The following is a 15,027-nucleotide window of genomic DNA, read 5'->3' as shown; positions in this document are numbered from 1 at the left end:
TCTTTATACCATTAAGTCAATTTTTTACTTACAACCACTGGTGGTGCTTGTGTACTCGGCTCCAGAAAGTCAAAAAGAATCCACTTCAAGTTATTTGTTAATAGCAAATAAGATGATGTGGATGCCAAAAACTGAGCCTTATTTTTAAGCATTTTTTAATCGTAAGAGACAGAAAGTCCATTTATACCAGACGAACCTGATTAACATTTCAGCAATGTGCAGCCTTGTTGTATTTTACAACAGTTCTGCTTACAGTTGCAGATAAATCTGATATTTTATTGTGCTGTTAGGGATTTCGATTTGAAACGTGCATTTAAAGGTCAGATTGGATCATGTAAAAATTCCTGCTCACAAACAAGATTATTGTTTATTGATTGATTATATATTTATATACCCCTTGGTAGCTCCTTGTCAGGAAACAATAGAAAAAGTAAAGCAGAAAAGTGGAAAGAAAGAGGAGGATGGACAGAGAGGGGACTTCACAGAAAAAAATGCGAGGTCAGAACGAGAGTCTGCTTGCGTTAAAGCCTCTCATCTGGCTTTCATTTGATGAATTCCACATCTTTTACATGTTCTGGTTACAGTGAGTTCTTTCTCCTGAATCAGAGGAGCCTCTTAATTCTACATCTCGTCAACCACTGTTTCACAGTTTATCTGTTTTTTTTTCCTACACATATACTTAAATACTCAACTTCTCCCAATCCCGTCATTGTTGCACCTTATGTAATGTCAGAAAAAGAAGAAGGAGTGAGAGTGAGGGAGTGGAGAGGGAATCTGGGTGTGAAAAGGGCCATTGAGACAGGGCTTGGGTGTCCAGCACCTGTGCCGCCTATTCACCCAAATGTTTACACACTGTCATTCACAATTAATGGTTCTCAGAGGTTGGGCTGCTTGCCCTCCACAGGGCCCCGCGGACCCTTCCTGGGCCCTTATGGGTGCCTAATTGAGCATGCCACACTCCTGATTGAATTAACAGCTTGGTCTCTGGGACCTTTTCCCTCTTCCAGAGAGGGGATTCTCTCCATCTGAACCAGGGGAAGAGACGAAGCGAGAGAGAACAGAGGGGCCGGGAGTTGTCAAAACTGTCAGAAAAACGTGGCCTTGCTGTTGACAAAGCCAAGCTGAAAATGTCAACTGGGGGCAAGCAGAGGTCCCGGTCTTCATGAGAACAAGCCTGCCTGGAAGACACAGGGTCCAAAGGCTGATTTATTCCCCAAAGAATTTAATGACATGACAAATAAATAATTGTGCTCATTCCCATTTAATGTATTACTCAGTTCCCAGTTGAACAATTATTACCCAAATACATTTTTAAAAACAATATAACAATATAATCAACGATTTTCATTCTATTCTCAGAACAAAATATTTTTTTTTTAATTTACCTCAAATATTATGAGACTTCCAAGTGAATATATATATTTTTTACTCTATCAGTATCATTTAGGCATGCCTCGACTGATCTATCACATCTTGACATGTTCCTGGCCAGAGAACGTGTTACCAGGTGCAAATCCAACTCCACATCAGAGCTTATTAGACCAATGTGGGTTCAATCTGGGCAGCATGGCATCATTTACACCATAAACAAGAATCAAAAATAAACAAAAATCATATTTAGACGAATACCAGACTTGGGGAAAGTGTCTGAGTACTATACCTTCACCATGTATCTCACCTCTCTATGACCCCTGTGCAGCTCAGAGAACACACACACATACACACACACACACACACACACACACACACTCCTGATCCAGTGAACTGCGCACTGGCTGCACCAATCATGACCCCCTGCTACATCCCATGCCCCCAATTTACATGGTGGCAAGCACGTTCCCTGTTGTTAGTTCTTACTCGCTGCTTCTGTGATACGGCCGACAGACAGGGGGTCAATTAAACTCGCACTGTTCCCCTCACAGGTCAAGAGTTTAGTGGGTCACCAGCACCCAATCCAGCTGCCTAAACCCACACACTGCTTGTACATATACAGTGGACATGGTGGACTGACAGTAAAGACAAATGTACAAAATATATATTCTAATAAGTGATTTAATGTTAATTGAGTTTAGATGATGTTCATCATTAAATACGTTTTGAATTTAAAAAAAAAAAGAAGAAGACTTTCACTTTATGAATAATTAAAATTTAGATTTAGTAGGTTTAAGTTCGTTCTGGTTACCACCAACAACAATCGCAACACCATCAACACCACCAACAACAGCAAAATACACATTGAAATATGGATCAAAGGTACTTCCATAAAAGTTATGTGTAATGTGACACATCAAAACCATTAAACACAACAGTTTACTGTACAGTCGGTTTCCTACACCACTCTCTAGGGATATCCTCTCCCAACCATGTAAACATTACTGTTCTGCTGTGGCTAAAAATTCTTGTTTTGTCTGAAAAATATTTATGCTTGGTCAGATCATTGGAATTTTTTCGCATGCTGACAAAGAAGGAAAAAAATGGGGTTGGGTTTTCCCTCAAGCAGTGCATTCAGTGTATAAAGTGTATACTTGTAGAGCTGTACTGAGGAGTAATCAGATTAATAAAACATTCATAAGCGTGTTATTTTTGCATTTCTATGACCATGATTAGGTAAATAAGTGAACTGATAAAACCACTCACTCATCAGATGAGATGTGAGTGTTTCCCATTTCTGCTCCTCTGAGCAGTTGATCAACACTTTCCTAAACTCTTCATGATGTAATAGGAGTGTATCAGTAATGGAAGGGTTAAGAGCTGTGTACCTCAATAAATTCCTGGAATACCTCCCTCCTGAACATTTTGGTGTCTTCCCTGTTTCCCAACACACCTAATTCAGCTCATCAGCTAAGCAAACCTGAACAAATTCAATCTGGTAGGGTTAGAGGAAGTAAAACAACCAAGTTTGCAGGCTGCTGGTGGTGTTTCAGGACCAGGATTGAGGAACACTGCTCTAGATTTTAGGCCCTGGCCTTTCAGTGGTACATACAGTTTGCTGTGCTGGGCATGTGGCGCCTCCACGTGTACAGTTGGTGGTACTGCAGTTCTACTGTATTAAAACAATGAAAGTACAAGGAGTAAGTTCTTTATATTATTATTTAAAATAATAAACATACCAAATGTGCAAACGCTGTGATTAGTATTAAGCTTTTATTAGACACATGCATCGTTTAAAGGCATTGTTGTAAAGACATTTGGGAGACAGGTGTCATGTTAGCAGACCACCGTTTCAGAGTTTTGATGGACAGATTTCAAAATAGTCATCTGTATCATAGAAAAAGGGTTCCTGAAGAGTTCGTTGAATGGTTAATTCTTTTCTAAAGGAGTTCTACTTTCAACATTTCTTTCTGAAAGGGTCTACATAGGACCTTTAAATGCCAGAGGGACACAAATGAATGAATGAATGAATAGTTGGGATGTAGACATAATCTTTAATGCATATTCATAAATACATTGAGTTAATGTCCTTTTATGAGCTAAGAATACTTTAAAGCAAATACATACAGTAGCTACAAAATCACATTCTCTAGCTTGGGCCAAATATTAATAGAATTATATAGTAAACATTAGCATAATGAAGTCAAATCAAAACAAACAGAACTAATACATTCTAACAAACCAAGCACAGAATGTCAAATAATTACTACGCTGTTTTTAATTTGAATAGATTACAATGCAAATATGAATTTAACAACAAAAGTACAATACAATAGATATTATATTTAATAAATAAACAAACCTATAATTCACCAGTACGTATTATATGTTTTAATATAGATTACATCAAACAAACAAACAAACAAACAATAGTAGGACTACAGTCCTCAATGAATGTACTGAACTGGACCAGGGGTTCCCAAACTTTTCCAGGGCAAGGCCCCCCAAATGGCATTAACATTTGACCGAGGCCCCCCTTTTGCAAGATGTCTTTAAAACACATTAAAAATACAGACTTCTGAATATATCCCCTACTTTTTTTGTAAAAAAATAATAATAATTACATCTTACATCTTTAATTACATTACATTAGGAATTGATTGTGTGTGTGTGGTTGTCTGAGAGTGAGAATTTATTTTTCACACCAAATTGTTGAGGCCCCCCCCCTGGCGCCCCCTGGCGGCCCCCACTTTGAAAACCACTGGGCTAGACCATTCAGCGTTATATATTTATATAGACCAGCGGTTTTCAAAGCGGTGGCCGCCAGGGGGCGCCCGGCGGGCGTCAACAATTTGGTGTGAAAAATAAATACATGATTTGTTATATATATGCATTACTATAACATGTTATTTGTAACAATACACATCAAAATCACATTTGCTATACCTAACTCTCTAATTGCTAAACAGACAAAACATCAACGTAAAAAAGGGGGATATATTCAGAAGTCTGTATTTTTAATGTGTTTTAAAGACATCTTGCAAAAGGGGGGCCCTCGGTCAAAGGTTAATGCCATTTGGGGGGTCTTGCCCCTGGAACCCAGATATATAGATATAGACTGATATAGACTATAAGTTTAATTATAATGCCTCCATTCTGCTTTTAGCAGGGGCTCAAGAGAAGTAAAGCCATATTGAAGTGACCAAGGGCGGCTGTGTTGGATAATTTTAGCCCGCAGTCAGCAGGAGGCGCAGTGTGGATGCAGGAGAATCGGGATGCAGGTGGAGACTGATGATGATGATGATGATGATGTGGGGAAGAGGATGGAGGAGGAGGAGGAGGAGGACCATACCCGATCTGACAACACCGAGTTCCTTCTGTGCATGCCAGATCTGTAACCCAACGCTGGCTGTCGTGTCCACGGAGGTCGCGGGATTTTGATAACGTCGGATTTGTTCAGCTCGGATAAATAAAACCGCATCGTGTCGCTGTGGGATTCGGTTTCAGCGCAGAGGGATGCAGTGCTCCTAAGCGCTTATTATGCAGGCTATACGAGGGAGTGCATGCACAGCGCTGCACAACGCTTCGTCAAATTATCAACGAGCTGAAAGGTAAATCATGTCAAGTCTAAGGATTTGGATTTAAGTTGCGCAACATTTCTTTTCACGCACAGTGGACTCATCCTGATGTGTCGGTAATCTCTTTCAGTGCTCAATGTGTGGGCCTGTGTCGGGCCTTTTCTCGTGATACAAGGTTTACAAGCTTTGTCAGCTTCATTTGATGTTTGTTAAAACAGATGTTTCACCCCTGTAACATGCAGAGTATGGAACACAAAGCTGTTCAAGGTGATCGTGGTGTTAAAGGGGTTTTCTGTGCTGGGATTCAACCCAATAGGCTATGTACAAGCAGTAGGCCTGTTTGTTATAGGGGATGTGTTTATACGTGCAGGAGATGACGCATTTGAGCAGATTATGTCAGCTATATAGGGTTAGCAGTGATACTGTTGAGTGCAAAAGTTTGCATTCTCCTTGGGTTTCAATTAGAATACACAATTATTACAGAATAGAGGATCCAAAGGCTGGTCAGAGGACAGTGATTATAAAACAATTGGTTATTTAAAAAATCATAAATGTGGACATAGAATATGTTAAAGAATATTTAGAGAACATTAAAAAAAAAGAAAAAAGAAAAAAGGGGCAGTGCAAGCTATGCACTGTTTAACTGATTTTGCAAACATGTTTGCCTTACATTTCCAGGGTTGGGGTTTCGAATCCTGTCTCTGCCCTTTGTGTGCGGAGTGTGTATGTTCTCCCTATGTTTTGGGGTTTTCCTCCAGGTACTCTGGTTTTGTCCTCCATTCCAAAGACACGTGTTGTAGGCTGATTGGCATTTTTAAATTGTCCATAGTGTGTGAATGGGCGTGTGAGTGTGTGTGCGATTGTGCCCTGCGATGGGCTGGCCCCCCATCCAGGGTGTTTCCTGACTCGTGCCCGGAGTTGCCTGGGATAGGCTCCAGGCTCCCCACGGCCCTGTGTAAGATAAGCGGTACAGAAAGTGGATGGATGGATGGATGGATGGATCTTTTCAGTAGGATCATCTCTGAAACCTAATACGTCATATATAGAGCATTTTTATTGCTATTGTATATGTACAGTGAAACAGGGTTTGCAACTCACAGTAGAGTAGAAAACTCCTACAATAGACAAAACCAACAATAAAATGCAGTTTTATATATATACATTAAATATGTGTGTAGAGACTAGAGACGTTTGCGGACAGTTGAAAGTGCAATAGTGTAAGACAATATTTAAATGGTACAGTAATAGCAGCACAGTGACATTTGCTGGAGGAGTTCCAATATACCAACCACCATACAATACCTTGTAGTAATCCAGGATCAAAAATAAAAAAAATTATACCTAATATGTCCTAAGGGAGTAATTTATATGTAAGAATAGAATCGTTGCACTATATCTCGCTACTATTTATTTTTTAAACAAAGTCTATATTTTGTCTTAAGGGTATGCAAACTTTTGCCCTTATCTGTATGTGTGTAGATGTATGTACAGATAGATGGGTACATAAATAGATAGATAGATAAATAAGTTTCATATTGCTATCCAGTATGCATGTGGACCTAATGTAATTGTGCAAATGTAGTTAGGCCTCCCTAGTCCTTGCAGAGCAGATAATAAAATAGACCTACAGTGTGTTATAACCCTAAGTATTCAATCCTTTGAATTCCTTCACATTTTGAAACTAAAATATATTTATTTGGGATTCGCTTCATGAATCTGCACAAAATAGCCCATAATATCAAAGTGATATCAAAATGCAAAATTATCTATAAAAGAAAAATTACAAGTTGGTGTGAAAACCTAAATTAGTTCTGGTGCAACCAGTTTCCATCAGACGTCACATGATTAGTTGAATGGAGTCTACCTCTGCCCAATTTACATGTTAGGTGATCTCAGTATAAACCCCATGGATCGTTAGAGAACATATATAAAACAAACAGTATCATGAAGACCATGCATCTATCAAAAACAGTTATTTGGATGTAGTTCTGGAAAAATGATAACTCGGGGTATGGTTGAAAAAAAGAACAGAAAAACTTTTTACATTTTTCAGAGCACCATTAAATCCATTATTAAAACATGGAAAGAATATGGCACAACCACTGCTCTGGCAAGAGGATTCTGTCCAGGTAAAGAGGGCATTAGTCAGAGAAGCAACAATATTCAACATTATGGATTATTTTTCTGTAGATTCATGTCATATAATCCCAATTTAATCCATTTCAGTTCCAGGGGGTGAATACTTATGCAGCTCACTGTATGTACTATATGACAGTTGAGTTGCATCCTGTAACCTTGGGTTACTAAGGTTCATCACCCTTAAACTATGATCTCTGGGAGCTCTTGAGCACTACAAACAGCACCTCACCTATTAATTTTCTTTCCTCTTTTCTTTGTATCACACAGCTCACCATGGTGGATCCACTGGAACCCGAGGACCAGAATAAGATCAGATGCTCGTATCTTGAGACCCCAGCTGCAGCACCTGAAGCCCCCTGTCTACCTGAGCAGGATGAAGATGGGGAAAAGGAAAAGACTACTTGTGACTCTCAAGAACAAGAACCCACATTTGAGCCTGAACAGATCCCTCAAGGTAGCCAGTTACAGAACAGTGAACCTGAACATCCTAAGATACATCTAGACCTTTACAACTTTGATTCCCCAGCTGCAGAAGGTAGCCGTTATGTGCTGACCAGCCCTCGTTCACTCGAGGCATGCGCACGATGTGGAGTCAAACCAGTGGAACTTCTGCCTCGATCGCTGTCTGACTTTGCACGTGAGGCACCTGGCCATAGCATGCGTGTAGCCACAGGGATGTTTGAAGTGTATGAGAAGGACAGACATGCTAAACTCAGACAGTGCAGAGAGGAACGAGAAAGAATAGTTCAAGAGGAGAAAAGAAGGGGCCTCCAGGCAGCAGTGAACAACAGCAGCAGATCACAGGATTCAGAGAAGCCTCAAGATACAATCAGCACTGGAGTGACTAAGCAAACCAGTCATGGTTCTCTTACCTCTGGTCCCGTCGCCAAAAAGTCACCTGCTAGCAGTGGTCCATCAAAACCACATAGTACACCAACTTCACAGCCCGTCTCAAAAAATATACCTCAGTTCTCAGGCCAATTAGCAAAAACATCCCCTTCGTGTGCAAGTTCATCTACTAAACCAATTTTAGCTCAATCCTTAACAGCAAGTCCAGTGAGCAGTGGGCATACAGTTAGAGGAACATCTGTAAAAGAGTCTAAATTACTCGCTGCTGAGCCTGCTGGAAGATCTCAAGGATCCATATCTCCAAAATCATCGACAACGGGAACACCAGTATCCAAAAAAACATCTAGTACCCTAACAAAGTCTGCAAACACATTCCCTAGGTCAACACCAAAGCCTTCCTCCTTTCCAAGGATGTCATCATCTCTTGCGCCAGTTGTATCAAAATCGGCAGCGCAAAGCCCTGCCAATGGCATCACTAGTCCATTCACTCAGCACAATGGGCACATTATGTCCATGTCAAAAGCCAGAGAAAGAAGCCATTCTTTAGAATCATTACAAAGAAGAAGGGAAGTGGTTAGCTCTTCTAATACTTCAACCACTACTACAACAGCAACAACAACCACGTGTGCCTCTTCAGAGTCCGCATCCTCCTCTTACAGCTGGGAAGGGGTACGGGATCAATGGGGTAAGACCTCTAGTCCTCGTGCTCGTACCTTAGCTACCTTTAACTCTCTGATGGGCCGAAGCTTAAGCTTGGGTGATCTGAGTCACTCTCCGCACACTACACAGAAGGTAGATCGCATTGTAAAAGAGGTAAAGCGGCGAGGGCTCAAGGCTGTACCAGAACGTGACCGCAAGATTGCAGCATTAATGCTAGCCAGGTACCAGGAAGAAGATATTATGAGTCAGACACGCTACGTTGCCCATTTGCAGTGGGACAGTGAACGCCGGATAGAGGAGCTGCGGCGTGAACGTGAAGAGCGGGATAAACAGCGAGTGGTGCTTCAGTGCCAGCGAGCATGGCAGTCACAAGTTTCCACCAGGCAGCGGAGACTCAGCCAGCAGGAACGGGAGGCAGCAGCGGCCAAGTTACGTCGGGTGGCTGAAAGTGAAGAGCGCTGGCGGGAATTATCTGAGCAACAAGAGCGAAGCAGGCTGCAAAAACTTCAACAGGCTGCTCGTGAGGAGAAGCTGAAGAAGGCCATGCAAGAGCAGAACTTAAAAATGTTGGAAGAAGAACGGGCTGCTATGGTGGAGCATGAGAAGCTGCTCATCAAAGAGAAACTAACCATTGCAGAGTTGAAGAGGCAGGAGCGAGAGCACCGTGTGCTGGAGGAGCTTCGTGGCCTCAATCGTGCTGAAAAGAGGCGGCATACAGCACTCATCCAGGAGATTGAGCGCCGCGAAACAGACGAGCGTGAGGAAACACGTAGGACAGCAGAAGAGAAGCTAAGCCGCTCACTGGAGAACTATGAGCAGATACAGGAACGACGTGGACAAGAGCTGCGGGAGAAAGCCAAGCGTGAAGAACAGCAGATCCAGAAAGCCAGAAAGGCTGCTGAGCAGCGCGAGCGGCAACAGAAAGAGCAGATGGAGGCCCGGGCGAGGGAAGCAGCGAAGCGGGCACATCAGGCCGTTGTGGTGGCAGAGGAGAGGGCCCGAGAAAAAGCCCAGCGAGCTGTCCAGAGCAGACTGGAGAAGGAGCGCCTTCAGAGACTAAATCGTCAGAAAGTGGAGGAGGAGGAGAAGCAGAGGCGCCTGGAGTTGCTCCAATCAATAGAGCGCAAGCTAGAGAAAAGTGAACAGATATTCCGTGAAAAACGGGCTGTGTTAGAAAGTGCCCGCTCAGTAGCACGTGCCTCCTTCCATGTCCGGGACCGTGTGCGAGAAGAGACCAACATGCGCACATTTGACAAGATGGTCCTGGAAGCACAGTTAAAGGCTAGTTTGGATGAAAAGTGAGATGTTTACTTACATTTACCTACGACTGGAAATGAGCAGCTTGAGCCTCCATGGCCGCCTCATCACAGAACTGGACCCACAGCTTTGCTGAAACATATCTCCTCACGGGATCATGTTTCTTTTCCAACTGTTGAGCCATTCATCATGAACGAAATACATTTCTCTTTGTTTTGCCACTGGTGGTTGTGTGTGAATGAGTCGCTTGCAATGGTATGCCTGTTTCGTAACATGCCAAATAGCCAAACTTATCTGAAGACTGTTCATAAAGATTTTATTGTTTACTAGATAGCAAGTCACCATTTAATCACTGATGACTTATTTTGGTAGACCCAAACAAAGGAGAGTGCAGAGTGCTTCATAATATAGAACTGGGTGCATGACATTGTTAGAAGTCCCAATCTGACACCTGCTGACGCTAAACCAGGACTTGCCTATGTGTGATAGACAATGCTGACAGAGCAGGGTTTACGTGAAGACGTGGCAAAGAGTGATCTCAGCAGAGTTCAGCTGCTGATGAAGCAGTGAAGTGTTTGGTTCAGCATCAGGATCCATGAACCTGCGCTGACATTCTGCATTCTCTCACAATCAGGTATGTTCGTTTTATTTGCTTAAATCTTCCTTAATCATTTATTTTATGGAGCAATAGTCCATTAAAAAAATCTTACTAGTACAAATAACCTAGAAAATATGTAGAACATGAAAAATATTGTTTAAGCAATGGCATCCATACAAACGGCCTCCTTTATCAAGCTGGAGACGAATGGATTTATGCGTAAATCATTAGTATGTCGTTAAACAATATCTTTGGTATTCATGAAAATCATGTATATTTAAAAAAAAAATGTTTGTAACTTACTCCTGCTCCTGAGTATATGTAAATTTATGTACAGTACATTAGACCAACTGATGTAAACCTCAGCTTGATCAACTTCCAATCCTATAATTTGCATGGATTACTCTACTTTTATATATGTGGAATATACTGTCATGGTTAAATTGCTTATTGTAACTGGGTTTACAGCATTCAGCATTTATCCTGAGTGACTTAAAGAAGTCTCTATCCAAAACACAGCCTCATGCAAGTTCAGTAGGTCAGGGACTAAGAAACTAAGAAAACTCATTTAGAAAACTGCAGTTCGTGATTGTTTGGGTATACATGCGCCTCCTGTCAGTCTTTTTATAGAGTCTCTCCGATGGCCCTTCACTCAACCCCCATCTCAGTCTGTTTGGAAAGTAGAAAAAACATAGGCAGAATTTTTTTTTTATTATACCATTGGTAAAATTGGTAGCAGGGACCATTGGGGAAATCTATTATTGGTGAAAGTGATGGTACCCAGAATTAGCTAAGTTGTGCCTGGACAGGTATGGAAAAGCAGTCTATATAAAGCATTAAGCAGTTTTTACATAATGAACCAAGTCACCCACTTAACCGCTAAGATGTAATCTTTATTTATTATGTAATTGTGCGCCTTTAATTAACACTTTAGCATATGTTTTCTGAAAAATTGCATACATCCTTCTGATTCAGCTCATGAACACAACACCTGAAGTAGATTATGAGGACACTGTTCACCATTTGAATACAAACTAAGTTAAATTGTGGTCTTCAAATGTAGAAATGGGGTCATACTGCAGTCAGACATTTCCAAAAATTATCCGAACTAATCTGCAGCTGAAAGTAACAAATTGTACAATTACATAATCTTCATGACTGAAAAAAAGGGGAAGCAGAAATGGAGAGGTGCCTGAGACACATTTCTGTGCGGTAGTTGCCATAGTAATGTGCAATGGAGAGGGTGGCCCAAGCCTTTGATGAGATCCCAAGGGACCAGGGGAATGTGAGTGGGTGAGTGCCGGATCTAGAAGAGTGCTTTCTTACTGCTGACAGACCAAAGTACAACCCCAATTCCAAAAACGTTGGGACGCTGTGTAAAATGTAAATAAAAAGAGAATGCAGTGATTTGCAAATCTTCTAAACCCAAACGTTATTCACAGTAGAACACATAAAACATATGAAAGGTTTAAACTGAGTAAATGTACCATTTAAAGAAAAAAAAAAATTATTAAAAGGAAACAGCTGGAGGAACATTTTGTAACTAATTAGGTTAATTGGCAACAGGTCAGTAACATGATTGGGTATAAAAAGAGTATCTTAGAGAGGCAGAGTCTCAGAAGTAAAGATGAGATGGAATCTGGATGGAAGCATATGTTGCTCTAAAACCTGTATACGTCATTTAAACAATTATGATAATTTCATCAAATGGTAAATCAGTACAAGATGCATTACGTAAGAAAGAATAAATATGCAAATGTGTCTGTCCGTTTGGACTGGAAAGAACGATACTCGTCTTTTTTTTTCTTTTAGCCATTTCACCGTTGTTAAAAAAATTAAAACAGACTGGCTATGTGGTTTTCAACCGATTTATGAATAAGACAGAGAAATTACTGCCCTGCTTTACATTCTCCAGTGGAATTTCAGCTTGTTGTGCCACAGGTTGGTGTATACATGACAAAACGGTCATCGATTATGAATTATGTAATATTTTAAAATATGTAATATGTAGAGTTTAATTGACTTGACACTAGTTTTTGTGATTCCTATTTTTTTTCCAGATGATGAACCATTGACAATCACTGAAAGAGCCATATATGGCTGCCGAGCCATAGATTCCCATTCATTTGGATTACAAATTACATTTATACATTCCTTATGTGCTTATAGTACATTTTTAAAGTCAAAATTTATTTTCGAACAGCAGATCTCTGAACAAAATTAAAAACTGAAAAATGCTGCTTGCTTAAGTATTCAACCCCTTAAGACTAGTATTTCGTAGAACCACCTTTTGCTGCAATAACAGCTTTAAGTCTGTTAGGGGAAGTTCCTACTAGCTCGCGCACTGCTTCGGAGTGATTTTTGCCCATCCTTCCTGGCAGATTTGCTCCAGGTTCTTCAGGTTGGTTGGATGTCATGTTGACTGCAATTTTCAAACAGTGCCACAGATAAGCAATGGGATTCAAATCTGGACTTTGAATCTCCCTTCGATTTTGATAAGAAGCCAAGGTTCTGAGGATAAAACGTGTCCCCAGAGCATGATGCTGCCAACACCATGTTTCACTGTAGGGATGATATCAATTGAGTTATGGCCTGCATTAGGTTTGTGCAACATGTGGGACTTGTATCCAACAAATATTTTGATCTCATCACAAAAAAAAAAAAAAAAAATCTTAACTGGGTCACTATTGTGCTTTCATAAAGCTCTTCTTGAGCAATGGTTTCTTTCCAGCCATCCTCCCATACAGTCCTCACTTATGCACAGATCCTGAAATGGTTGTCTGGTGCAGTTTTACTTCATTCTCTCATCCACTGTTGAAGTTGTCCCTCACCAGCCTCCATCTTGTTTTTTGAGAGAAAACTCTTGTCTAAGTAGTGCTTGAGTGGTGTGATGCAGCTTCCACTTCCTCACTATTGATCCAACAGTAATTCCTGGGATGTCCAACCTCTTAGATATAATTTTACACCTTATTCCAATACTATGAAATTCTATTACCTTGTCTTTAACTTACTTACAGTAGAAGGCTCCTTAGTCTTCATTTTCACTCCTTACCTTCAGACTGACAGTCTCTTCAGTGACAGCTCATCTGAGGTAGTTTTTGTCTAGATAGTGGGAGCTGTTTTTATATTTTACAGATGAAGGCTAATTATAAGTAAATTGTGTCCTTGTTAAGACAAGTATCTTTCATCTGGAGCTTCTAGAAGTTGGGTGAATACTTACACAAGCAGCATTTAATTTAAACTTTGAACATTCATTGTAAAAGCATGTGAGTTTGTGATAAAAATACTGACTGGAAGAATATTTGTATTTATCAGGTTTTATTCAGACAAATCTAATAAATTCCAGGGGGGTTGAACAACATAGCACGCTGACAGGGAAGTGGTAGCTCAGTGGTTAAGATGTTGGCCTAATGATCAGAAGACAGTGAGTTCAAATCTGCCTAGCTGTTCAGTTGTATTAACTAACAGATCAATTTAAGTCACTCGGCATCTCTTTAATAATCAGTCCCTCCACGATTTTGCGATCACAGAAATGAATGCGGAATCAAGGAAACGACGCAATATTTGCAGGAGCTTGCAATTTTTCAAAATTACCACAGATTTTTCACAAATTTGGGCCAAGACGCATCATGTGACATCATCACAACACACATTCAGACAAAGCTCCCTTCGATTCATGTGCGTCAAACTTGAGTACACATAAAAGGTCTCATTTACCAACAGACATCACTGCGAAAGACAGTTTTGTGCATTTGCAATTTCAATTCTAATTCAGGTAGTTTTCCCGCCAAAAAAAAAAAAGCGCACAAAAAAACTGCAAGTTGCATCGCAAATTTTTGAAAAAGGCCGTAGCAAAATCAAGCATATTTGGCTGCAACAGTCACACACACACAAAAAACCCACAGCGAAATCCTATATGGACTGAATAATGAAAAATAATTAATTGTTTTTTAAGAAATAAATGTTAAATTTGTCAATATTTAAAAACTAAAGCTAGCATAATTTCTAGGTCCTGCTGTGAGAGTGTGAGTATTTTAGTCTTATTTACACTTTCTCAAATCTTGATGATTAAGTTTCCAGCATTCTTTTATATGGAATGGATTCTCCGATTACAACCACACCCATGAGTATGGCCTAGAGTTATGATTGGACAGTGATTGCATTTCAATATGGCATGACTGCAGTACATTGATGTTCACTTCTAACACACAGTACTTATAGTATAACTTAACAAATCCGATGCTGATTGTTTTTCAATGAAAACATCAAGTGGCATAAAAGCAATACATTTTTTTTGCATGTCATTATTTAAAAGCAATATTGTTTGTGTCTTGTATTTCACATTTTCCATTGGAACAATTGCTTTTCCCTCTGACACAGAATTTCCCCTATTGTATAATGCCTTGGGCCAACACAACGCATGCATGGTATAGCCTCGACTCATGGGCATATTAACATGCTTACTTTTTGTTTGTTTCTTAGGTCATATGTTTATGTAGGTCTGGAGATGATGAAGGTGGCATCCTTCGTGAGCTGCAGATTGTTCCCAATAAATTGCACAAGAATGCTGATACC

General features: G+C 40.3%; 1 protein-coding gene across 2 annotated transcripts; it reads left to right on the top strand.

Annotated features, from left to right (window-relative positions):
* Nucleotides 1-4,394: 4,394 nt before the first annotated feature.
* Nucleotides 4,395-15,015, top strand: ccdc177 (coiled-coil domain containing 177). 2 transcript variants are annotated; one of them, XR_008386726.1, is made up of 3 exons: nucleotides 4,395-4,982; nucleotides 7,356-10,488; nucleotides 14,935-15,015. XR_008386726.1 is itself a non-coding variant. In XM_053632301.1 (2 exons), exon 2 carries the CDS (start codon nucleotides 7,362-7,364, stop codon nucleotides 9,897-9,899), a length of 2,538 nt encoding a protein of 845 aa, XP_053488276.1. In that variant the 5' UTR covers nucleotides 4,395-4,982; nucleotides 7,356-7,361; the 3' UTR covers nucleotides 9,900-10,671. The 2 variants fall into 2 exon arrangements, 1 of the variants encoding a protein (XP_053488276.1); XM_053632301.1 differs by lacking the exon at nucleotides 14,935-15,015 and having other exon boundaries at nucleotides 7,356-10,671.
* The last annotated feature ends 12 nt before the right edge of the window (nucleotides 15,016-15,027 follow it).

Source organism: Ictalurus furcatus, chromosome 9, assembly GCF_023375685.1.
Source record: "Ictalurus furcatus strain D&B chromosome 9, Billie_1.0, whole genome shotgun sequence".
Lineage (NCBI taxonomy): Eukaryota > Metazoa > Chordata > Actinopteri > Siluriformes > Ictaluridae > Ictalurus > Ictalurus furcatus.
The sequence above is the reverse complement of the archived record's forward strand: the minus strand, read 5'-3'. Positions and strand labels throughout refer to the sequence as shown.

What these genes read in the sequence shown, in the direction of transcription:
- ccdc177 (XM_053632301.1), top strand. Translation starts at nt 7,362, where the DNA reads ATGGTGGATCCACTGGAACCCGAGGACCAGAATAAGATCAGATGCTCG.